This window comes from Zalophus californianus, chromosome 5, assembly GCF_009762305.2.
Source record: "Zalophus californianus isolate mZalCal1 chromosome 5, mZalCal1.pri.v2, whole genome shotgun sequence".
NCBI classification, from domain to species: Eukaryota; Metazoa; Chordata; class Mammalia; order Carnivora; family Otariidae; genus Zalophus; species Zalophus californianus.
This window is the reverse complement of record NC_045599.1, coordinates 92844892-92870841: the sequence shown is the minus strand read 5'-3', so window position 1 is coordinate 92870841 and position 25950 is coordinate 92844892. Positions and strand designations below refer to the sequence as shown.

At 49.2% G+C, this 25950-nt stretch overlaps 1 protein-coding gene across 1 annotated transcript in view; it reads right to left on the bottom strand.

The window, feature by feature from the left end:
- SH3PXD2B (SH3 and PX domains 2B) overlaps positions 1-25950 on the bottom strand; it is a 101165-nt gene that overhangs the window by 53587 nt on the left and 21628 nt on the right. Inside the window, exons 2-3 of the mRNA XM_027606906.2 lie at positions 16695-16775; positions 5872-5947 (exon numbers count right to left, since the gene is read on the bottom strand). Of these exons, the coding sequence (XP_027462707.1) occupies positions 5872-5947; positions 16695-16775 (157 nt within the window). The remainder of the gene's footprint in view (positions 1-5871; positions 5948-16694; positions 16776-25950) is intronic.

Below are 25950 nucleotides of genomic sequence, written 5' to 3'. Positions count from 1 at the left end.
TCCGGTTCTCAGAGGGGGTGAGCAGTAGAGTGGACAACCTAACAGCTCAGCCTCCTTTCCTCTTCTGTCCTCCTATGCCTAGTCTAGTCTTCCATTCCGCAGATAATCCATACTCTTTCATTATTCTGTGCCTTTCCCTCTGTCTGGAATACTTTCCTCATCCAACCTCACCCACCATCCCAGTTGAGAAACTTTTATCTACTTCAAATGGATTAAGAGTTCCTGTCTCTTTCTGATTGTACGCACTATCGATTTGTATCTTCTTCTTTCATCACGGGGAAAGTCATGGGGCTCAGAGTCATGGGGCTCTGCACACATAGGATTTGACTGGACCTTAATCAATTTTGTACCCTCACCACATGGCACTCATACTTGATGAATGTATAAAGGTGGATTTCACTTGCCAAGATGAAAATCCTTCCAATTGCTTCCCCAATCAGCTGTGTGTAACAGAAGGGTTCCAAGCCTTCCTGCCTCACCGAAAACTAGCTGAGAATCAGTCTACTACTTGTTTGGTGATATCCTGAACACTGGTTGTGGTACTAGATCTTCCAGTGTGATGTGTGGGCAGGTAACAGGCAAAGACAAGTATATAAACGATGAGGGTGTCTGGAAACATCCAAGATGCTAAAATGCTATCGGTGAGGTTTGTTTAAAGCAAATTGGTGAGTTTCTGTGAGTCTAATAGGGGAGTGGGGAGATGGTGGCCAAGTGCATGCACTGACCATTAAGACGGGTGGCCTCACCGTTCTGGACCTGTCACACAGGCAGGGGGCAGGAAAATCAGAAATAAGACACCAAAGGGGGGGCCCAGCTTATGCAGAGTGCCAGGAGTCTCCAGGGGAAGGCCAAAGAGGAGGGCACAGGGAGCCCACAGCTTTTCCAACAGCCAAGTATGGAGAGCTTCTGGTCAGAGGAGGCAGGTCAAGGAGAGCAATTCGGGTCACAAGGCCGGCAGGGCAAGGAGAGATCAACCAGTGCTCCAACATGGCTCTGGCGAGGCCGCAATCTCCAAAGATCAAGCTTGGGTGAGCAGGAACAGGACAGTAGGAAGGTCCAAAGGAGGGGCACCTGAGTGGCTCAGTCATCAAGCATCTGCCTTCGGCTCAGCTCATGGTCCCAGAGTCCTGGGATGGAGCCCCGCATCGGGCTCCCTGCTCAGCAGGAAGCCTGCTTCTCCCTCTCCCACTCCCCCTGCTTGTGTTTTCTCCCTGTCTCTCTGTCAAATAAATTAAAAAAATGAAAAAACAAACCAAAAAAAGGTCCAAAGGAGTCTTCATAAGATAGAATTGAAAGGGATGATGGGAAACAGCCTACTGACTCCAAGATTTGCAATGCAGACTGGTTAGGGAGATTTGCACTCAAAAAGCCAATGTGGTTAATTTAACACTTAACATAATCTGAGCCCTGGCTCTTGGGCAAACGAGCACAATTAGGAAATTATGTAGATATGGTCAACCTAATGGTGAAGTTTTTTTTTTTCTGCTTAATTTCTATCATTTAAAAAGAAAACAATAACCCAGAGTGAGATAAAATACATGTTCCTCATATTCTTTAATAACAGGGAATCTCCTTTGTTTATTATGGTGATTGTTTTAATTCTGCTTATGAGCCAGTCAAACTTCTGACATACCATGTTTATTAGAAAAGAAAAATCTAGAACAAAACGCATCACAGGATTCAAAGTGCTTGTCTCCAAGGGGTGGAAGACAGAGGCTTTTTGTTTTCTTCTTTGACTTTCCCCAAATTTCCTACCATAAACATGTATTGCTTCTGAAACCAGAAAGTTTTCATGTCATTTACCACAAAAAAGCAAAATATGCAGCCAAGTGGGGATGGTTTACAACCTGGTGCACCTGCTTTTATTCAGTTACCGTGAGCCCTCGATGGGCCAGCACAGGGGGCCTGCCCTCTTGACACTGTCAAGTGTTTCCCAACCGGGAGGGCCGCTGTTGACATTCCGGGTGGGGCAGTGCTTCCCTATGTGGGAGTCCCCCACCCTGCAGGATGTTTAGCATCCCTGGCCCATCCCCATTTCCACCCCCAGTCATTGTAATAATCAAATTACCACCCTCGTGGGTGGGACTGTTTGCAGTGTAGAACCTCTAGGAGAATCCCGAGCCTTTAGGAAAAACAAGGAACGCCTGCCTGAAGAGAAATCTCCCACAGTAAATGCTTCCTGCCTCTAATCTGTTTCTCAGAATTGGAGAGGAGTCCCTACCAAAAACATTTGGGTCCCATTTTGATATAATGTCCCCTTCTATAAATCAGAGGAAGGGTGGGGGAGTGGGGTATTCAGGCCTCTTACTGGGAAGCCTGTGACCCAACTCAAACAATTCACAATAGGAACGTTGCACGCACGGGCCCATGGGAACAGCACAGGCTGGTCCTGGAGTCACCACCGACGAAGAGAATTCACTCAAGGCCCAGCCTGCAGGGGCTGAGAGAGAAGGATAGAGAACTCCGGCACCTTCAAGGTCTCCTAGGGGTGTGACATGACAACAAAAGGACCACTCCTCTCCCTGAATGGCCTAGGAGTCTCCGGGCATATGGCAGACGCCCTGCCAACAAGGGGGACAGGAAGCCCTGTGGTGGCACCTGCTGGGGAGGCCATAGGCGCTGTAGTCAGCCAATCCAGGGTGACTGTGCTGCCTTGGGAAATGTATTTACTTCCCAGAGCCTCAGTCTCCTCATCTGTAAAATGGGAGAGCAGCCCTTATTTCTTAGTAGTAACCTCCATGACTCACCCAGCACAGGGCTTGGCCCTTCCTAGGTGCTCACAAAAGAGTAATCACATTTTTTTGTTGTTTTGTTTAAACAGGTTAGATGATACTGACTCATACTCTGTAATTAAGAGCACATGTTCTTTCCTCAACCTGCAGCTTGGTTTCTTAAGACCTGCCTCTGATAGGCTAATTCATCATCCATCTGCAGCAGACCTCGAGCCCGGCTCAGACCCTGGGCTGTGGGGCAGAACCATGTGGCCAGTACCTCCTTGGCTGGGGGCTCTAAGTGAAAGGCCAGTTGGGACAATGGCCCTTTATCTGTGCCTCATGGGTTTCTGTGTGAGTTGTGGGGAAGGAGGGTGAGGCTTCCCCGGCAGGCCAGCCTTCCTGGAGTGGAAAGGGTGCTAGGCAGAGAGCATAGCCTTTGGTGGGAACGGGCAGGCTTTTGTTTTCCAGTGGTGGAAGGCCAAACTGTAAGTCTTATTTTTCAAGCCACATCCTCTGCCAAGTTGGCTTCCCCAGCTCTTGCTGGGATGGAAAATTGTACAGGGCTGCTTCACCCTCCCCCTGCCTTTGTGCTAACAAGAGACTTGCTTTTGTTCTGCTGACGCGGCAGTCTTGGCAGAAAATGGACCCCTAGGGGAGGGGATGTTCCTCCTGTGTATCCCTGCCCTTGGCCTTGGCCTCAAGGAAGAGTTAAGAGGTGGGCCATGAAGGGATGCTCTAGGGGTCCTGGGGCCCAGCCACACCTCTCCGAGCAGCAAGTGCGTGCCCCAAGCAGGAAAAATGGGGCTGAGTCTCTGAGAACAGCATTTTCATAAATTCGTGGGTGGAAAAGGATTCCGTAACCATGAAAGCTTTCAGGGGCTTGGGAGAGGGTCAGCTCAAGTTCTTCCCTGTGCTGGGAAGTTTTTTCATAGCTGGCTTTTGCCTTTCATCCAGTAAAGAGTTATAACTCCCTGCTTTCCTTTCCTTCCTTGAAGAAAAAAACCTACGATTGGGGTCCAGTTCAACTTGAATATTCAGATTGATCATTGAAGTATGACCCTAAAACATGAATACGAAGAAATTCCCAAGGAATGTCCCAGGATCCTGTTTCTGACTTTTGCAGAGAACCCACTATGTGCCAGGGAGAGAAGCTTTGTAAAGCGGGAGGCATTGTCCCATTTTACAGATGGAGAAACTGAGGCTTGGGGGCAGGGGGTTTTCATCAGCGTGAGGTCACAGAATTGGGTCTGTTTGACTCCAAAGCACAAGCTCTGGAGCACTGCTAGTTGGCTGTTGCATTGGTACACTGGGTTTTCTCCAATAGGGAACAAAAATTCTAGTGTGACTGCACACTTTCTCCGTGGAAGAACTAAAAACGTTAGCTTTTTTAGGCAAATGATTCTCCCAGTAGATGAGGCCTGGCAAATACATCTACCCTGTTTCTAAATCCACTCTGTGATGCCATTATCTGGAAGAACCACTCGATGTGCTGATGGCAGAACCCTGGAGTAGGGAGGAGAGAGTGGGCTTCTGAGGGACTCAGGGAGTCCCCCTCCTCTCAGGGCCTGCTCCCTCGTCTGCAAAATGAAAAAGATCTAAAGGGCCCTTCCAGCTCTGAATATCTGTGATTTAGGGCGACTATCAATTTGCTGATTATCTGTACATAAAAATAATAGTAAGTCCTTGACTGCTGTTAGTTATGTGCCACTTAGCACCTAGCTAATCCTCACAACAACTCTATTATTTAAGTATCACTATTATCTACAATTTGCAAATGAAGAATGAAACTCCGCGTGCTTAAATAATTTCCCGAAGGTAACAGTGTTTGAGTGGGGGGCATTGGGATTTGAACCTGGGCTGTCTGACTTCAGGCATGAATTTTGGAGCCAGCCAAAGCTGTGTTTGAAGCACAGCTCTGTTATCTGTGCAAATGATTATAAATTTCTCTGAGCCTCAATTTCCTCATCTGTAAAATGGGCACAGGGTTGTTCTGAAGACTAAACAAGGTAATGAATGTAAAGCACTTATCCCCATGACGGCCTACAGTAGACATCCAATATTATTACTTGAGGTAATAACTCTGGTTTGGGTAGCCCATTTTTTTGAGCTGAAGCCTTAATACTATTCCTTTGGTAAGGAATTTTTTTGGCGGGGGGAAGAAACACTTAATGTCTTAAGGGCAGGGATCAGCCATGAGTGTATTAACTCCTCCATAGTGCCTGGAGGAGTGCCTGGCACTCAGAAGGTGCTTGGCAGCTGTGGCAGATAGGCAGGCAGATTTCTAAAATGGACCCCCAAAGATGTCCCATTGTCATCCCCAGAGCCCCAGAGCCCCAGAGCCTATACATATGATGAGATCTCACTCCTGGGATCATGTTACAACATATGCCACAGTTCTATTTAAGAGAGGGAAGTTATCCTGGATTAGCTAAGTAGGTATAATGTAATCACATGAGCCCTTAAAAGCAAACAGCTTTCTCCAACAGGTGGCAGAAGGGGAAGTCAGAGAGATTCAAGGCACGGGAAAGATTCAATGCTCCACCGCCAGCTTGAAGATGGATAAGGAACGCAGTCAGCCTCTGGAAGCTGAGGGGTCCCTGGCTGAGAGCCAGCAAGGAAACATGTATTCTACTTCCATAGCTGCAAGGAATTGAATTCTGCCAACAACCTGAATGAGGCTGGAAGTGGATTCTTCCCTAATCCTCCAGATAAGAGCCCAGCCTGGCCAAGATGATGACCTCTGCCTTGGGAGACTCTAACCAAAGAACCCAGCAGCACCTGCCTGGACTTCCTACCAACTGAACTTGAGATAATAAATGAGGGTGGTTTTAAGCTGCTAAATTGGTGTGAATTCATGACACGGCAATGGCAAAGTAATACTGCAGCCATAACAAAGATGCCACTCACTACAAAAGCTTTATGAGCTCTAACTATTCCCATTGTAGAGACAGAAAAAACTGAGGATCCTGGAGGTGAAGTATCTTGCCTAAGAGGATGGTACAGCATCCAACCCCAAAGCCCATATTCTTAGGCACTAATTTCTACAAACGGCTGGGACTCTGGTCATTAGGACAATGCCCCAGGAAGCTGAGCTGAGAAATGCGGGGGCTGTCCTGGATCCCCCCAGAGCCCCTCTAACAGCATGTGTCTCACCCACCTGGCAGAAAGGGAATGATCCGCTGTTTGGGATCCTTCTGTCCTCCTTCCATGGGAAATTTGTCCAACATCTGCATCTAAACAGGGGGAGAATAGCAAAAACGGAAGCCTTTAATATGATAAGTGCATTTCTGACATTTTAAGGGAATTACGTGAAATATGTGATTTAATATATAAAGGCTCACTGTGTTCAGCTTTTCAGAAACCCAGACTAATGGGAAGGCAATATCAACTGGACCTAGGATTTCCATAAAAACAATTCTCTCTGTTCATAGCCGCCATATCAGTGAAGGCTCAGAGCTGGGGGAGACCACTGTCAGTTTTCCTGGGGGTCTCCAGCCAAAGGACCTGAAATGTGAACAATACCCCCAGAGCCACCAGAATTCCACTGACAGCAGGTCAATCTGTTTCCTAAGAATTGCAGGTTTTGTCAGGTAACAAACCACTGGGACTCAATTAATCTGGTTAGGTCTATGCCTGTGAGATCATTACACTCCCCTGCCACACTAAGATTCCCCAGGTTGGCCCAACAGATAGATCTGTGCCCCGCTCTGTGCTAGGTACATGGGGTTCAGAGATGAAAAGACTTTAAGTCTAGAGAGCCAGAAGAGGAAATAAATCCTTACAGGGCGGTGTAGGAAGCACCTTCAGAGGTATGTGTAGGCTGCTGTAGAGGGGAGAAGGAACAGGGGCCGAGTTGCCAAACTGGAAACCTTTACTAGTGTGATAAACGCCTCTCTGATTTGATATACAAAATCCCAAGGACCTGTGGCTTGTGGTCTTGGGGAAGTGACAGACCCTGGGTCTCATCTCTAAGTTGGCCATAATGATACCAACGTGCAGTGTTACTTTATGGATTAAAGCGGGGCCGTGGTAGTGACTGAGGCTGCCATCAGATTTCTGGTTCTTCTCCTGAGCACACGGTAGATTTGTACTCCCCACCCCCTTGCGGTGGGATGTGGCCGGTTAAATGTGAGCAGAAGAGACATGTGTCACTTTGGGGTGGGAGAGTTATGAGTGGTGCGTGATTTACTACCCTCACTTCTTTCTGCCATGTGACTGGCCACACTGCAGAAAGTAGCTTCTCTGCCACTGAGGGTCCGGAGTCCCCAGCAACCACGGAGGGAGATGGACCCTAGTTGTATAGAGAGGCTCTCTGTCATAGCATCATAGCCACCCTACTGGTACCTGGGCCCGGGATTCAAACAGGAAGGGACTCTTGAGCCTCCCACGTGACGGCTGGAATGTGAAAAGCCTGCTGCTCATCGTTTCTTCTCCAGCAGAAAGTCACCCTGGCATTCAAGATGCCCCTCTGTAGAAGGAAAGAAGCCCTGCATAGCCCTGGAGAAATAAGCACAGCTAGTGCATAGGGGGAGGGAGGAGAGGTCGCAAGGGCAAGAGAAACAGGTTATCCGTGCCAGGCACAGACTAGATTCTTTAGACACATGCTCTCACTAAATCTTCCGAACACTCCTTCAAGGTGGACATGATTAGCCAGGAAACTGGAGCCCAAAGAGGGAAGAAATCTGCCACGGGCCTGCAGCCAGCAAGCGGCGTGGCCAGAGATGGAAGCCCATGGCTTCTCTGCCGTCACACTACCCGCCTCGATGAAAACGGATTGCTCTGTGGGCCTGGGAGGCAGGCGGGGGCTCCCTGCCCCGTTGGTGCTGTCTTCTGTGATGCCCCTGGGGAGGCCGGTCCGCCTCGGCTTGGCCGGCACCCTGATGGGCTGCCCAGAGGTCACGGTCTGATTTGTGGTTTCCTGTTGGCCCTACTCTGTGCTGCGTGACAATGGGACATGCTTGGTCCACCGTCATTCAGCAACTGGAGAGCCCACAGCAGGCCTGCTGCAAAGGCGGGCTGCTTTCTTTGAATCCAGGAGCTTTCCGACTCTGGGACAAAGTAGGTACTCAACACCAACCGACCAAAGCAATGAAGGCAACTGAGTGGAACACTCTAGGAGACAGCTTCACGTGTTCACTAAGTGCCCTAGTTAATACTCTTCATATCACTAATATTAAATAAGAATTAGTCACCACTCTAACAGTTGTTTGGCAGTTTACGGTTAGCAAGCCTTCGCATGCATGATTTGATCTGACCTTCACAGTAACTCTGTGATATAAATGTACGCTGCCCATGTCCCAGATAGGAGAAACTGGGGAGCAGAGAGGGACAGCTGCTTGAGGTCACCCAGCTGAGTGGTGGTCCAGCCAGTTCAAGGACCTTAATCGAAATCCCACTCTCTTTCTCTAAGGTCACTCTCAAAGGTGGCTTTGGAGTGTCATGCAAGCGTGAAAAATCAGCCTGAGATGAAGTAAGTTTAATATTCTGTGCACAGGTGAACAGCATGCTTTCTTTTGAAAAGCGGGGTGATCGATCAGTCTCAGCCACAGAGTCTTTTAGAGATGATAGGTTTTGCCTAATGCCATCTTTTTTGGTCCTTCTCAATTTTATTTGTTAGGACAATGCTGGAACACCGATAAAGGGAACTCAGGAGAAAAAAAAACAAGGTATGCACCAGTAATCCATCCACCTGACCATGCCCGTTCTCCCTTCTCCCAGCATCCTTCTGAGCCTCTGTCTGAAGGAGGCCAGAGAAAAAGGCCTCCCCCAGTGCTGCCTGCGGTCTCTGACAGTGTGTCTTAGGAAGTTACTCTCTCATCCTTTTTCCTGACTTGCTTTTACCCAGACAAGCATGGCCCAAAGAGCTGAAGTGTCCTCTCAAGTGTTGCCAATTGAGGCAGCAGACCTGGGTTTCATGATGCAATATCTAACCACAGATGGTACCCCTGGGGACCAGACAGTCCTGGGGTTACATCTTGATGCTTCCTCAGGCCAGCTGTGTGTCAGGGGTCAGCCTCCTCACCCAGGGAGCCTGAGTCACCATCTGGGGAACGAGGACCACAGTCTGCCTGGCAGAGTCTCGCTATGTCCGTGAACGCCGAACGTGAGCCCTTCGGGGACATCCAGGTGCTCAACAACGGATCCCCTCTCTCCTGGCACTCTGCCCCTAAAGAAGACATTATTCTAAAAGTTATTTGGGAATGATTTTTAGTAGTTTGTGAGGCTGTGTGTTTTAGAAATTGTGTTAAATATACTTAACATAAACTTTACCATTTTGAACATACAAGGAGTGGCATTAAGCACATTCACATTGCTGTGGAACCATCACCACCATCCATCTCCAGAACCTCTTCATCATCCTAAACTGAAAGTCTGTCCCCATTAAACACTAACTCCCTATTCTCCTCCCCCAGCCCCTGGCAACCACCATTCCACTTTCTATCTATACAAATCTACCTGTTCTAGGTGCTACATGTCACGGAATCGTGCAGTATTTGTCCTTCGGTATCTGGCTTATTTCGCTCTGCATCATGTCTTTGAGGTTCATCCATGTTGTAGCAGGTGTCAGAATGTCCTTTCTTTTTAAGGCTGAATAACATTCCAGCACGAGGCTGTGTTTTAAGGTTAGCAAAACTCCTCAGACTATCCAAGTCCCCTCAGGAGCCAGAGCTTGGTTGTCCAACAGAACCTTCTGCAATAATGGCAATGTTCTATATCTGCACAGTTCCTTACCGTAGCCACTAGCCCTAGATGGAGCTCCAAGGCTGAGCCCTTGAAACATGGCTCCGGAGATGGAAGAATCGAACTTTTAATTTTATTTAACTCTTATTAATTTAAATAGCCTCACATGACTAGTGCCATGATCACAGACAGTGCAGGGCTGAACTATAACACCCATCCTCCTCATTTAGCTTTATCCAGTTTTATTTCACTTTCTTTATCACTCTGTCAATGGTCATGACAATCTAAGAGGACTATTTGCAAGGACAGGAGATCAGAGGCCTGTGAGGTATTTTGCTTTTGGTCTTAGTGTGTCCAGATTCATAGGCCACAGGCTGCTTCTATCCAGAGGGCTGTCATACTTGGCACCCACAGGCCACATTCCAGACACTCTGTGGGGACCCCTGGACCCAGGCTGTCTGCAGCAGCAGGACCAGAGGCATGCTGGGCTAAGGCCAACTGTAGACTGCTCTCCTTGGAAACTAGAAAATCCATCCCTTCCCTCCAGTTAATAAAAGGAAGTGGTGCTCGGGGTGAGGAGGACTGGAAACCGAGGAGGAAAGTGAGTCAGTCTGGGGGACGGGAAGGGAGAGGGAGCCACGTCAAGTGGCCACATCGCAGGCCTCCAAGGGGGATGAGGGAACACTCCATCAGCAGTTTTCAAGATCAGCTTGTGGTAGAGAGAAAGGAGACATGCTGTCCAAGGAAAACAGTGTGGAAGCTGGCGTGGAGGGCCACACGTGGTTTGTGTTAGTGGCAGACTGGACTTGAAGGGGTTTACTCCCTCAGTATCACAAAGCCTCCCATCCCAGAAGAGCCAGAGCAGACTGTGGAGACTGTCACGCACAGCTGCCGACAGGGTCGCTGGGAAGCCACGTGGTCCTTGGAGCGGGACACGACATACCCGGAGCCGCCTGACATGGCTCGCTGTCTTTGGAGATTCTGTCCCCTTGAGGGGTGGTCTGGGGAAATGTTAACATGCTCAGGTGTCCTGGTGGACATGCCACGTGGGCCCTGCCTCCCCTCCCATCTCTCCACCTTGCTCTTCTCCCTGCGGCCCTTTGGTCCAAGTCAGCAGGTCCTCAGTCTGACTTCCTTACTGGTCTGCCTGCCCTTGGGCCTTCCCCAGCACCACTTCACTGGTATGAGCTGGGTACCTGGCATACAACTGTGCAAAGAATGAATGAGTAAAAAAAAAAAAAAAAAAAAAAAAAAGTGGTTATCTGGTTTGGTCAGCCATGGAAAGCCCTCCCCTATTCTGCTGTCTAGGACAGGAGAAATTAGGTTCCAGGGGGCAGCAACAGGACCTGGCCTGGGATTCAGAGGCAACTGACCAACACAATCTTGTTCCTTTCTCTTTCAGAAAACAAGAATTGCTGACTGTGTGGGAAAGGGCAGCTACGGTACTGTCTCAGCTACCCACCACCGAGATGGCCACAGCTTTTCAGATGGAAGGGAAGAAAGACTCCATCAGGCGTGTACAACATGTGGGAGGCACTGCAATTTCAGAAGACAGTGCCTGTGTGTGAGGACCCAGCCAAGACAGTACTCGGATAAATATGGCTGGCAGACTCCGAGGCCAGCTGCTGGCTAGGATCTTGCTGGGCAGCCTTCCCGGCTGGGCCAGGCCTGCCTGGGGAGAGGGAACCCTTCGGCTCTGCCACCCCTGTACCTGCCCCCAGAAAAGATGAGAAGACACTCCCTTCCCTTTGGCCTCTGGGGTGGAGCACAGGGGCTTCCAGGCAGACATGCTCCAAAGCTCAGAAGTGCACTTGGGGCTGTCAAACTCCCAGAGAAGGGACAGGTCAGTCTTGTCTCAGTCCCACTTGGAAACAGTGACTTCTGCTGTGTGCACTGGGATAGCCGCTCCCATTTCTGGATCTCGGTTCCCTTCTCTGGGGAGAAACAGAGGTGCAGATCCAGATGCTGCCTCCGCTTTGCCTTCAGCTCTGGGATGTGGTATGTCTAGAAACAGCTCCCCCTGCAAGCCCCCGTCCCTAGGAACAGCCCTTTCTGGGTCCCCACAGATGGAGTGTCCCTGTGTACAGGACACGTGTGATGGCACTTCTCCCCCGAGGTCCCTGCTGGGCAGAGTGACCCAGCTGGCCGTGTCCCCCGCCACCAGAATTCTGCCAGATGCCCAGCTAGAAATCCTGCCTCTACACTTTGCACACATGGTTTCCTCTTCATGAAAAGCCCTCCCCTATCCTGCCGGCAGGTCAGCTCCTTACTTCGGGTCAAGGCCCTGCTCAGATATCAGCTCCTCCAGGAAGCAAGCTCTGCCTGAGGCTCCCTGGCTGGGACAGAGGTCCCTCTCTGCACACCTGGGGTCTGGCTCAGCACATATTTAACCGTGCCTTCCGCGGGGAGAGCCCTGGTTCCGTTGAAGACCATGACGCTGGCCTGGCGGGACACACTGAGCCAGTGGGAAACTCAGAGGGCAAAGGTCGCGTGGCACGGTGTAGAGTGGACCCCTCCCACATCTGAGGCCTGTTTGTGAAGGGCCTGTGTTGTGCTCGGAGCAGCCCTCCGCAGGATAGGCTCTGCCCGCTTCTTAGTGGGAGTGCCAAATGGGCCTCCGAAGGCCAGCTCTAGGCAGAGCTCTGCGGCAAATCTATCTTCGAACAGACAGATGTAACGCCAGTGCTGGGCCTCAAGGAGGCTGGGGGGCTAAGTGGTTAGGAGCACGGGTTTCAGACTCAGCCATATCTGGGCCTGAATCCTAGCCATGCTGCTTCTGGGCACATGACTCTGCATCTCCGAGCTTCTGCTTCCCTGTCTATGACTTCGGGCTTGTAAGTGAGGACTGAATGAGACGGCACAGAAAGTGGGCACCTGGAGCATTTCAGTAAATGCTCGCTGACCCTGTCACTGCATCACTCAAACCCCATTTCCTCTAGGCACTGCCCTCGACGCTCTGCGTGTTCTGGCTGTCCCCATGCCCTGCTCGGAGGCCAACTCCCTCTGGCACCCTGGGATGGACTCTCCAGCGTGGGCCCCAGCAGGGCAGAAAGGGAGATTCAGAGAGGCCTGCCCAAGGCCACATCGCTGGTAACACAGAGCTGACACCAGGTCTTCCCATCCCAAGACCAGGGCTCTATCACCTGCACCCTTGTGTGAATGAGACACGAGCTCAGATGACCACTAGAAAGTGGCAGGTATGACGACCAGGGTCTGGCTGTTCTAAGCGTAAGAGGGTTAGGAAATCATACCAGAAGGTGAACTGTCATAAAGGGGGCCTTCTCGCTGGTGACTGTGAGTCTCTTTTCCCACAAAGGAGCCTGAGGCATGTTCCTCCTTTCTACCCCAGGCAGCCTCCCTGCAGACTATTTCCTCTGCCTGAATGTCCTGCCCCGACCGGGAGGAGCATTTGCTGTTTCATCTACAGGCTATTTCTTTTACTCCCGTCCCTAGGCTGGCCCTGACTGGCCCAGCCATTGACCCAAGATGAACCAATGAGACTTTTACTTAAATTGTTGGGGGTGTTCTTTTTCCTGAAGCCACTGAGCTGACCTGTTGGATACAGCTTAGAGCTGTGGCCACCACTACCACATACCACCCTGCTTGGGCACAGAGAACGCTAAGAAGTGGAGAAAGGCAGGTCCTCATTGACATTTTTGCCCCTGGATCCAGCCATACCTGAAGCCAAGAATGCTTAGATGTCTCAGTTACATTTAGCTAATCAATGTTCTTTTTGAGTAATCCATTTTGACTGGCTTTCTGTCATCTGCAACTAAAACAAGTTCTGACTAAAACAAGATCTCACAGCCAGTAAGTGGCAGCGTTTAGATCAAAGCCCAGGATCTTAACCACTCTATTAAACTGGCATCGTCTCTTCCTCTAATCTTTACGCCAGTTCCTAGCAACAACCCGTGCCCATCAATAAATCCCAACAGCTGACATTTGCTCAGGGCTGGACAGCCCAGAAACTGCTCACCCGTGTCATCACTTTTTAAAAAAGGCAATTGAGATATACTTCCTATACCATAAAATTCACCCTTTTAAAGTGTACAATTCAGTGGTTTTTAGTATATTCACAAGGCTGTGCAACCATGACCATCACCCAATTCCAGAACATTTTCATCACCCCCAAAAGACACCCAGTACCCACAAACAGCCTCTTCCCCTTTTCCCCTCCCCCCAGCTCCTGGCAACCACGGATCTGCTGAATCTACCTCTTCTGGACACACATCACCATTTTTAGGTCCATATAAGCCTTGTGAAGTAGCCACTAGAGAGAGGGACACTAGAAGCAAAGTGGCTAAGAGTGCGGCTTCTGGAGTCACCCACCCAGTTTCAAACCCAAGTTCTGATGTTCACTAGCTGTGTGACCTTGTGCAAATGACTTAACCTCTCTGAGCCTAAGATTCTCCATCTATGTAATTGAATAAGCTTAACGCGAGGATTTCATGAGTCATTATCATCTAGATGCTTAGCAGTCAGTGATCCAGAAATACCAGCTGGTTCTGCTGTCATGACCACACATTACGGATGAGGCCAGAAAGGCAACACAGGGGTTAAGGGGCATGCCGAAGGCCACACAGCACAGGCGGCTGGGCCCCAAGTCTCCTGACTGAGTCCTCTGCATTTTCCATTACAGCGCACTGGCCTAGCTGTTCCTCCACGAAAGCCTGGCCCTCCCCATACTCTCTTGTGCCAAGTCACTTTTGGAAAAAGCCAAGGCTACTCGGCAGACAAGAGGAAGGGGAGGGTGGCATCACGAGATCATCTTACTTCGAGGGGTCCCAGCCCCATGTGGGCTGGCCTCCTTGCCTGGTCCTGGAGAACAGCTGACTTTGGCTGGTGGGGTCCTGCCCTCCTCTCTTCCAGATCCCCCCTCTGGGATGTGGGGGGTGGGGGGGCAGGCCACTTCTAGGACAGCGGGACCCTCTGGAATTCCGTGATGTTCCCACTCCAGCCACCCATCTGGGACTCTTTAAAGCTGGCTGAAGCACTGCCTTTAGACTATCAGGGAGGGGCGTCTGAGGCAGCTGTTTGTGTTATAGTAAACCCCCAATTATTGCCAATTATGCCGAGTGGGGGAGAAAACCTCACTTTTAAGCTCTGGAAGAAATAAGAAAGTTGAGTCAGAACAGGAGAGTCAGGGAGGACAGGCTTTGGGCCAGGGAGACTCGTGATCATACTCTGGCTCAAGCATTCCCAAATGATGTCACCTTGGGCAAGTCTCATCTGAACAGAGGGACAGCTAATGACAGCTAATGTGCTTACTGAGCGAGGCACATCTTGAGTAACGGTCACAATGAATGCACAAAGAAAGCGTTTTCACTCTTAGCATGCAGATGGGGAGACTGAGTCTCAGAAACACACAGCGGTGACACCAAGCTGAGATCTGAAAGGCAGAGCTGAGATTCGAAACGTCTGTCTAATCCCAGAAGTCAAGGTCTAAAGCCCTGGGTATGCTGCCTCACTGGCTGCAGAACAACAGCTATTAACATTTCCAGAGCTTCTCTCCACCCCGTCCTCATTCAACCTCTCCTCCTCCAGATGATGCTGTACCAAACGCCCAGACCCCTCTGGCCACAGCCGACAGTCTCAGGGGTGGACCCAGCACCCTTGGGACCATCAGATTCTCTCTCCTGGAGACTGGACCCAGCACCTAGAAACGCCAGAGTGTTGGCAACAGGGAAGGACATTTCAACTGGGGGACTGCAGTGCTGTCTGGGGATGTGGGCCAATGGTCCGGGGAGGAAGCTGGTCCAAAGAGGCTAGCAGGAAAACAGAGTAGGCTCGATGGGAGACCCTGTGGCCATAGCGATAGACAGCTGGGGAGCCGCTAGGCCTCCGAGGGCCGTTCAGTTGCTGGCTCTGGGGCCCTGTGAGGCCAGCTGCATTTCCTGCTCTGGGATCTGTGGGGGCACACCTGCCTCTTCCTGTAAATCTACCCTACTTCTTCCTCTCTTCCTGCCTAAGCTGCTCAGGGGGTGTTGGCTCTGTGGATGTCCATAATCCCCAGGATAGCAATTCTGATTGTAGCAGTTCTATTGTTTCGTTGTTCTCTGCCCCCTGTTATCCTTTTGGAGGTACCAGGCAGGCAAGAGGCTTCTGGAAGCAAAATACAGGTAGTCCTCCCTACACAGACCCGCTGTGCAGGAAAAGTCTGTCGAGCAACTTGCAAAAGTGTTTACCCAACATTCAGTGTCTGAACTGAAGACGTGCTGTAATAGATCCGCATAGATCACCCCTGCATCTGCGTAAGAGGGTATGGATCTCGGTCATTCTCAGACAGGACTATTCCTCCTGCTCATGGCATTTAAAGGTGTTGGGCATCATCTTCTCTGCCTTTCCCCCAGGGTTCAGCCCCTTCCTTGCCCCCATGCTGCTCCTGCCAAGTCTGTTTTAGATAGTACCTTAGCATCTTTAACATATAGTCTCTTTATGTATTTACATGTTTGCTGTAGACCAGAAGGAAATATAATTTACATATGGTACTGTTTGATTTGGTTGCATTTTATGAACACAAAATGCCACTAATAAGTTCAGTGCATTTTAATAATTAGGTAACTGGTGTCTCAGTTGGTTTACATTACGCAATGACTCTTGGCAGTTTGTTATGTAGGCGTTTGAGATTGTTTTAGTGATATTGGGGAAACTGGTTAGGAGCACATTATTATCTCTCCTCCCCCTCTAAAATAATGAAATACAGATTCTGAAAACTCTTTATTCAACATTTTTAGGAATGGATTAGGTCCATACGACCAAGGCTGCCTGTGGTTAATATCACCCAAGCCTCCGAGAGAACATGTGAGGTCAAGACACGGGATGGTATGCAGAGGACACTGTGTTCACTGGGACTTCTGGGAAGTGACCTTTCACTCTTTCCTGCTGAGTATGAGCCCAGGGCATTTTGTAACCCTGTGGGATCTGAGGATAAAGCCAACACCATGAAAGTAGGAATGCAGGATGAGAGGAAGGAGCTGGGTGAGGTGGTATTGTGAAAACCCTGGATCAAGCTATGCCTGAAGCCGAGAAGGTTTTTTTCCTCCTGGGATAGTCAGACGAGTGCTCCACAGATTTGTGTGTCGTTCTTGCACAGGGACCGTGTTAATTTCTGTATCATTCTGATTTCAGTACCTGTGCTGCTGAAGTGAGCACATGGACATCGTTTTTAAATCTAGGAAATAAAAAGGAACACTATGTGTCCGCCACGGGTGAGGGTCTAGGCTCTGACGTCAACATGGAAAGTTAGTCCGATTAAACTTCTTCCTACACCGCAGCTCACTGGACACTCCAAATCCTTACCTGGAGGTCAAAGAACTTGCTGTAGCGCCGGTAAATGGCCTCCGTGGAGCCGCTGGACCATGTAACCCGGATGATATAGACCTACGAGAGGGACAGAGGAGACAGGCATTAACACCAGGGGAGCCCTGCCATCTCCAGGGCTCTGGAGCAAAGCACAGAGTTGAGTCAGAAAGACCTGGGTTTGAATCTCAGCTCTGCCGCCGACCAGCAGTATGGCTTGGACAAGTCACCTGCTCTCTCTGGGCCTCAGCTTCCTCCACAATAATATGGGTATAACCCCCACCTCTGAGAGCTATACAAAGGATTAAATGAAATCAAGAATGAGAAAGCATTAGCACCCAGCTCATCTCAGGAGATGGTGTTCTTTTCAGCACTGTAGGGATTTCTTGCTTTCCACTCAATCCACAGAGCCCCGGGGCTGGCTATTTTTCCAGTCATTCTTAAAAAGAATCAGCTCTGGGGCTTTTGCTCCAAACTTTGAGAAAGTCAAGCTCTCTTTTCTTTGAAGTTGGTGGGCTATTAGGATGGGGACCTGGAGCTGCTGGGGGCCATCTTCTCACCGCTTGGAAGGAGCCTGCCTGAGTATGAAGCCAGCATCAGTAGATTCCTACACCACAGTCTGACCCTGAGATCCAGCTCTGCTTGAAGCTCAATCTACTCCTGTTCTGTCAAGTTTCCTGAGCCAATACATCTTGGGCCAAACCTGCCTTCTCAAGTTATTTTTGAAGCCAGTTTAAGTTGGGTTTCTGACACATGTAATCTAGTCCTGACTGATGCAGGATGGGAGGTAGGAGAGAGCTCTCTGAAGCCTGGAGACATCATGGTGCACTTTGAAGGACCTGGAAATGTTACTAGGAAACTTTCATTCAAAATGCGACAAGGTGGAGCAACTATGTGGGGGCTGGGGCCAGAGACCAGTGTGAATGCCAGGGACTTGCAGGAGAAGGGTCTCCAGGTGAGAAGAGATGAATAATGGAAAGATAAATCAGGACAAGATGGGAAGTGCCCTTGAGTGCCAAGCTAAGTCCACCAGGCATGACCTCTCCAAATCCAACACGCATTTCATTTCAAAGAAGCATGACAGAGAGGAAGAAACGTGAGCTCTAGAGTCAAGAAGCTCTAGACTCACACAATTTCCTAACCCTCAGAGCCACAGCTTCCTTAACTGTAAAGCGGGGTCAGCAAGTCCATCTCACACAGAGTTGTGATGATTATTAGAGGCCAAGCTCCAAGCTCTTTGCCTGGCAGAAAGGAAAAGGTCAAGAACTTTTAGTACCCTGCACTCTGATTCTCCAAAGCCTGCCCCACCCCTGTTCATAAAAAACAGGCTAATTCAACGTCAGGGATTTGGGCATCCCGGCCCAAGCCCCTCCCTTGTTTGTACTCCCTGGTGCTGGGGCCTTCACGGAGCCAAAGAACAGGTCAAGGCATCCTTTAGGAATCCCCTTGGAAAGGTGATTTTCTGACAAAAAAGAACTCTGTCTCTGAAGCCACCTGAGTAGTTGTCAGTTTTATTTAAAAAAACTTCAATTCTGCCTCATCAAGACACCAGCACAGAGATTTTGAATGGCTCCCATTTGTCATTCATTCATTCACTGTACAACATTTAGTAAGTACCTCTTGTGTGCCAGGTACTCTGCTGGATGCTGGGACACAATGAGGAACAAGAGACACCTAGACCTTGCTCTTGGAGAGTGGGAAGATGGACAACAGACCAGCAGATAAGCAAGTAGGTACGTAATTGTAAGTTGCATTCAATGCTTAGGAAGGCCCCCAGAGCCTGCTGTGAGTGCACGAGAGGGGAAGGTGGGGCAGCTGGGTGTCCTTGGAAGGGAAGGCCTATCTGAGGAAGCAAGCATTGAACGGAGACCTGAAGGACAAGATGCTGGCCAGGAGAAGAGCTGAGAACAGAGTATTCCGGGCAGAGAGAAGACGAGTAAGGATACGGAGGCCAGGAAAGGCCAGACATGTCTGAGGTGGAGGAAGACCATCATGGCAAGCAGAGCCGGGGGAGGAGGGAGGCAGGGGTGGGGAGGCAGGCAGCGGTGGCATTACGAAGGGCTTGCAGGCCACAGGGAGGAGATGGGATTTTGTTCTATTAAAGAGTTTCAAGGGGTGGGGTTGTGTGACACGATTTAATGTATGTTTAAAAACGTTTCCTATATATCCTTCTGGCCACTGTGCGAAAAATGGTATGACGAGGAGCAGGGACACCACTAAGGAGGCCTTTCCATCACTGAAAGGGACTCAGCCAATCCAATGGCCCCAACTTCCAGATGGGTAAATTGAGGCCCAGAGAAGACCATACCAACAGTCCTGTCACCGGGGGATGCTTAAGCGAAGTTTGGATGACTATTTGTTAAGAACAATGCTAATGTGGATTAAAAAACAAAGAAAAAAAAAGACTGATCATCAAAGTCATTGTTTTCCTAAAACCAAAAAAAAGCATTCCCATAAATGGAAAAAAAAAATTCTGCTTACACAATTCATTCTCGATCTCTTGTTTACAGTTTTTTAAAGTTCTGTACATATGGTACAAGGACTCTGCAGCAGTCCTAATTGGTTTATTGGAATCAACCTCTGAAGACAATTTGATGCCTGCATTTTTAGGCACAGATCTAACTTTTTAATGAGAATTGTCCAATGCAGGGCTTTGGCCTTGCCCAGGGTTTAGGGGTGGGTGAAAGGGCACACCCACTGGGTTCTGACGCCAGCCCTGCTACTGGGGGAGACTCACAGGCACCAACCTCTTTGGCCACAGTGTCCTTCTCTCTTAAACAGGGTGAGTAATTTCCCTTGAGAATTCACAGCAATCACTAATATATGTGGGGTCTTGCCCAATGCCTAGCACACAGGAGGCGTGCAAAGCTAGTTTTTCCCGCATAGCAGTTGATCAGTATGCCTGCTTATCTGGTATTCCCTCTCGTCTTGGTAACAGCGCCTAATTTCCTTTGGAACGTCACCCCTCTCCCTTTCCTAGTCTTTGTGATAGGGAGGGGGCGTGCGTCCCAGGCCTGGCCAACCAGACTGCTGCCTGTCCCTGGCCACAACAGTGGTTCAGGGACAGGCACGTGACCCAAGCCAGGCCAACGAGACTCAATTCTGGGACTTTTGATGGTATGGTCAGGGAAGAGTCCCCTCTCCCCATCGTGATGGCTAATTGGGAAGAGAACTATGTGGAAAGCATCTGTCACACAGAAGCAAGCAGCCAAGAGGGAGAGAAAGGGCCTGAGTCCTGTGATATCATTTGAACCCCCAGATCCAGCATCCTGGACATTTCACGGCCACAAGCCAAAACCTTCCCTTTCTTGTTTAAGCCTGATTTAGTGTCTGTTACTTGCCACCAAAGCAGTCTACTTGACTTTTATTTTTTTATAATTTTTAAAGAGATTTTATTTATTTATTTATTTATTTATTTATTTACCAGAGAGAGAGAGAGAGAGAGAGAGAGGGAGAGAAAGAGAGAAAGAGAGAGCACACAAGCAGGGTGAGCAACAGGCAGAGGGAGAAGCAGATTCCCTGCTGAGCAGGGAGCCCGATGCGGAACTTGATCCCAGGACCCTGGGATCATGACCTGAGCCGAAGTCAGACGCTTAACTGACTGAGCCACCCAGGTGTTCCCTGACCTTGGCTTTTAGATTCTATCCCAAACCCATTTAACACGCAGTGTCCTTTTAAGGAATTAAAAGCAGATTTTTTCATGGCAGCATTATTCACAATAGCCAAATGATGAACAAATGTATTGTACACATACAATATTACATACATATTACTCAGCCTTAAAAAGGAAGGGCATTCTGACTCATGCTATAATGTGGATGAATCCTGAGGACATGATGCTCAGTGAAATAAGCCAGTCACAAAGAACAAATACTGCATGATTCCACTTATATGAGGTACCTAAAATAGTCAAACTCATAGAAACAGAAAGTCGAGTGGTGGTTACCAGGGGATGGTGAGGGGGATGGGGAGTTAAGTGTTTAATGGCCATGGAGTTTCAGTTTGAAAAGATAATGCAAGTTCTGGAGATGGATGGTGGTGACTGCCCAACAGTGTGAATGTACTGTTTTTTTCTTTAAAGATTATATTTATTTGTCAGAGAGAGAGAGTGAGAGAGAGAGCGCACACAAGCAGGGGGAGCAGCAGGCAGAGGGAGAAGCAGGCTCCCCACTGAGGAAGGAGCCCGATGCGGGACCCGATCCCAGGACCCTGAGATCATGACCTGAGCTGAAGGCAGATGCTTAACCAACTGAGCCACCCAGGCGCCCCAGTGTGAATGTACTTAATGCCACTGAGCTATACACTTAAAAATGGTTGCAATGGTAACATTTATGTTATATATATTTTTATCACACTTAAAGAAAATAACTGTTAACAAAAGTAGATTTCCTGCAGGGGTTTATGTAGTCCATGTCATGTTCCCCTGGAAACGACACTGGAACTTTCTCCACAGAATAGCCCTCAAACCGTGTGCTGCACATCTGAGAGAAGTTTGTGTCCAGAATGTATTTTTTTATAAAAAAACTCTCAAAACTCAACAGTAAGGAAACAACCAACATGATCACAAGATGGACAAGAGATCTGAAAAGATCCTTCATCAAAGAGGATATACGGATGGCAAATAAGTACACAAGAAGATGTTTGACATCATTAGCCATTAGAGAAAGACCAACTGAAACCATGAGATTATCACCATGTATCTATTAGAATGGTTAGAAGAAAAAATACTGACAAACCAACAAAAACAAATGCTGACAAAAATGTGGGGTCACCAGAACTCTCATCCATTGATGGGAAAGCAAGATGGCACCACCAGTCTGATGGATGCGGACCTACCAGGTGAAAGGTCATCGATAAGGGTTGCCACACAGTGTGAGAGTACCACCCCACAGATTACTTTCCCAGCAAAGGGGAAAATGCAACTTTTCAATGCAGATCTGGTGGTTAGACTGTGATGGGGCAATCAAACCTAGCATCACCAATAGAGAGACAAGCAGACACGCCGAGGTGATGCAATAAGAAATATACAAAATCTTCTGTTGAGTATTGTTGCCAAAATATGTAACCTGAATCTCAAAGCCTCTTGACCTAAGTTCCAATTTACAGAAAGTAAAGGAGAAAGAGGAACAAGCTAAATGACACCACAAGGAAACAATCAGACAAATTCAGAATGTGGGATATTCTAGAAGACTACCAACAGGGCATAGTTCAAATGCTACTTCTTCCAGAAAGTCCTCTCTGACTGCTCCCTTCCTACCAATGTTAGGTTGGTCTCCTGCTGCAGATCTCCTTGGCACCCACTTCCTCATCACCAAGTCAATTATACTTGACTGCAATTGCTGTCTGCTTTCCCACTATGTTCTAAGTTTCATGAGAGGAGGGACAGTGCCCATCCTGTTCACTGAGTGCTGTATGTCCAGTGCAGAGCACGACGGAAAATCTATGCTTCGTGAAAAAACTGGAAAGAAACTGAGATGCCAGGAGGTCAAGCTCTCACAGATGGCAATGTCTATCCGAGGCAGGCCTGAGGTCTGTGGGAAGGGTGGCTAGCTCAGCCGTGTCTCTCAGAGGGTCCCACAGACTTGCCTCTCCACTCTGCTCCGTGCCCTGCTTTGCAACCCCTCCCACTGGCACGTCTGCTGAGAGTCTCAGGGAGCAGCCGGGGCTCCTTCCCTCTGGGAATGAGGAAACTGGTCTCTGAAGGCCCCGGAGGGTTTCCTCCTGCTCCCTCACAGGAGGCCTTGAATCGGAATTGGCCACCATGGAAATCCCTTCTTACTCAACCTCAGCAGCCAGACCTGCGTGATTTACAAAGCCCAGACTCCCCAGGCCTGGCTTCCCCTCAGGCTGTGTCATCAGGGCCAGGAGTACTGGGTTTCCTCACTTCCTCTAAGTCAGTACAGAGAGGAATGGGTGGACGGAAGGGCTGTGGGGTGGGGTCTACTGCGACCAGGGTGCTTGGGGCAGAGGTGGGCAGATGGCTGGGCTGTGGTGTCTCCCAAATTTCCAGGAGCCTGCAGGCGAGGCTAACACATCTCACATTCTCCTAGCCAGGAATGTTGGCACAGAAGTGCAGTGACCCACCTGAGGTCACAAGTTTTGATGTTCAGAATGAGGACTGATGCCGGCTCCCTCTAACCCCGACAGCCTTGCTGTAGCAGGGAATCATGACTCCACCCCAGCAGCTGCTGCACTACAGCTGGACTGTGGGTCTGTAGGCAGATGCAAGCTTGTTCTTCTGTTTTTGAGAGCCCACCAGGAAGCTGTGGAGTTTGGGGTTAAGATGGCCTAGATTCACCTCTGCTTTCATCTTGACTAGTTGTGTGGTCTTGGAAAAGTGGTTTAAACTCTGTGACTCAGCTTCCTCCCTGTGAAAAACAGGGATCATAACAGTATCAACCTCAGAATTGGGGTGACGATTAGGTGAGGATGTGCATGCAGAGTGCCTCACACAGGGCCTGCATGGGGTAAAAGCGATCATGATCATCATCACTACGAGCCAAACACAGGGGCATAAAGCTGAGGGAGACCTGGTCTCTGCTCACTGCCTCTATAGAAGCTCCTCCCACAGCCCACTCACCTGCCCCCAGTTGCCCATTCCCAGGGCCCTGCCTCTTTCCTGGTCTTCTCCAGGCCCCAAGGGAGTCAGAGGCCTAGAACACAGGCCCAGCTCACCTGAGCCTGGGGCAAGCATTTCCTAGCTGTCCGGAGTCAGGGCCCTGTCCCCTCCACATGAGTGTGGGGAAGGCCCTGCCACCTCCCACCCCCATCCCCATCCCCGGACCTCAGCCTCAGCGGAGGGGAACTCTGTGTCCAGCCCAAATGCAGCGTCCCCAGGTAGCTGTGAGCCTGCTTGGTGCCAGGGCTTCACCTACCCTGGCCTTTCCTCCTCTTCCAAGGGTTGATGACTGTTTGAGTCCTAGGTCAGTGTGACCTTGCCAGGAAGTGCCCCACAAAGGACAAAGAACCAATCTACTCACGGATGTTGTGAGGTGTGGCCTGGGCCACAGCGACCCGTCTTCTGATGACTACCCTGTCCTGAGGCCTCCAGAAGCTACTTTTCCTCGACTTAGACTGCTTTCAGAAGACAGAAAAGGGGGGAAAAAAAAAAAAGCCCTCTGGCAGATGCTGAGAGTCCTTTTTGGACCCCCCACTTGAGAAGTGCCACCTGTCCTGCCCATCTCACAGCCACAACTGACTGTGCAGGGCGGACCAATCAGCTTCTCTCAGGAATCCGGAATCAGACCAGATGTCAGCACCAGCCAGAGCCACCTCCACACTTGGTGACAGACATCTGGTATGCAGAAAGGGACAAATGAAGGGGAGGCACAGGAGAGAAGCGGCAAGAGCCTGGCCTGGCTCCTGCCCGTGCTCCGGTTCTTGCTTCTACGACACACGACAGGGACCTGGGCCTTCTAGTCAACTCCCCTTTTGGCATGAAGAGGGTTTTTATGCAACTAAAAGAATTCTATGACATAGAGAAGAAAGTTCAGGCACTATATTAGGTAAAAAGAGTAGGCTAAAAAAAATGAATCTCAATCTCAAAAAAGTTATATATACTGTATATAAGTGTATGCGTGTGCATGTACATACATCATTTCTGGTAGTTATGCTCTATAAAGTCTTTGTGAACACTGATTTAGCAAATACTGAACCACTGCTCCTGGGGGAAATACAAGGTTAGGGTCCTGCAAGCCTCTGGTCACATTTTCATGAACGGACCCATATATAGCTTGGTTGTTTCTGTTTAAAGACACCTCATTCGATGTGTACTGTAAATGCATTAACATTGAACTCCGGGCCAGCGACACTGTACCTCACACCTAAAACGAAGGTTATCTAACCTACATGTTTTCCCCGTGGAGACACATCACAGCCTTCCCAAGCTTAGGAACGCCAGACAGCACTTCAGCATGATGTGTGGGGTCATTTCAAACAGTGAAATAACCAACAGGAAATACAAAAATGTAACAAAAAAAAGAAAAAGAGAAAAGTGGCACTGAAGGGATCATGAAAAAGACACTTGTTTTAAGGATCAGAGCTGAAAGCAGAAGGCAGAGTGTCACCTTGCTTAGCCTTAGCTGGGCGCACAGCCGGTGACACACATTTTGCTGCTCTGCACACGCCCGTGTCTACGAGGGACCACGTAAGTGCTACGAGTATTGAAGTTGGATCACAAATAAATTTTAGCAAGCAGGCGAATCCCCGAATACGGAATTTACAAATATGGCAGATTCACTGTACAGTATATAAATGTATGTGTGTTGCATATATAAACCAGTGAGATATACAGAATATATATCATATATAGGGTGTGCTTTGGGTTGGCAGGAATATGTAGGATTTTTTAAATTGTTTTTGAAGCTTTGTTTTTCAGATTTTCTTTTATAATCAGAAAAAAAGATGCCATTATCCCAGAAGGACAAAAGGAAGGGTCTGTGGCCCGCTTTCTTGTCTTGTGCCCCAGGACAGCATCTTCTCTGGGTCTAGGTAGAGCGGATGGCCCAGGTGGGGGTGTGGAGTGGGAGGAAGCTGAGAGTTGGCAGATGAGGCCTTAGCTCTGTGAGTTAGGGTAAGTCCTCTGCCTCTTTGAGCCTTTGTTCTCTGAAAAATGGGGATAAAAATGCTTGTCTTTTCAACCTTATGGGCACTGTAAGATCGAATGAGATTTTTTTTTTTTTTAAAGCTCCAGAAATGGAATCCATGTTGACTAGAATCTCAGCTGAGACAGAGATCTGTGATCCATTAGCTGTGGCCGGCGCTTGAGGGAGGGTGTTTGACGTGTGCTTCCTAAGCCCTCTGTCCTCACCTCCCCTGGTACCTGCGGCCCATGAGGGTGGAGGCTCCCTGTGCCTCGGGGGCCCCCATTAAGCATGCAGAAATTTAGGTCTCATTTCCAAGTGACAACAGCTAACGGGTCAGTTTGTCCATGAATAAAGATTTAAATCAGAACAAAGCTTAGAGGCCCTCGAGACAGGCCAGGAGCTGGGTCTGAGCAAAACTAAGTGGTGGGCCTCAAACAGGCCAAGCGCCTCCGTAGGCCCCAGCAGCCCCAGTAAACTGACATCCCTATTCCTGCAGACGCACTGGCCAGATCTCTGCCCAGGCTGCCGCTCCTGGGAGGGCCCCGGCGCTCCATCCGTAAGCCCTATGCCATCCCCTCGCAGCAGGAAATGAGGATATGAGACAGCTGCCTCCCCGCCTCACAGGTGCTCTGATCTCATACGTTCTCATCATATGAACTCGAAAACATGAG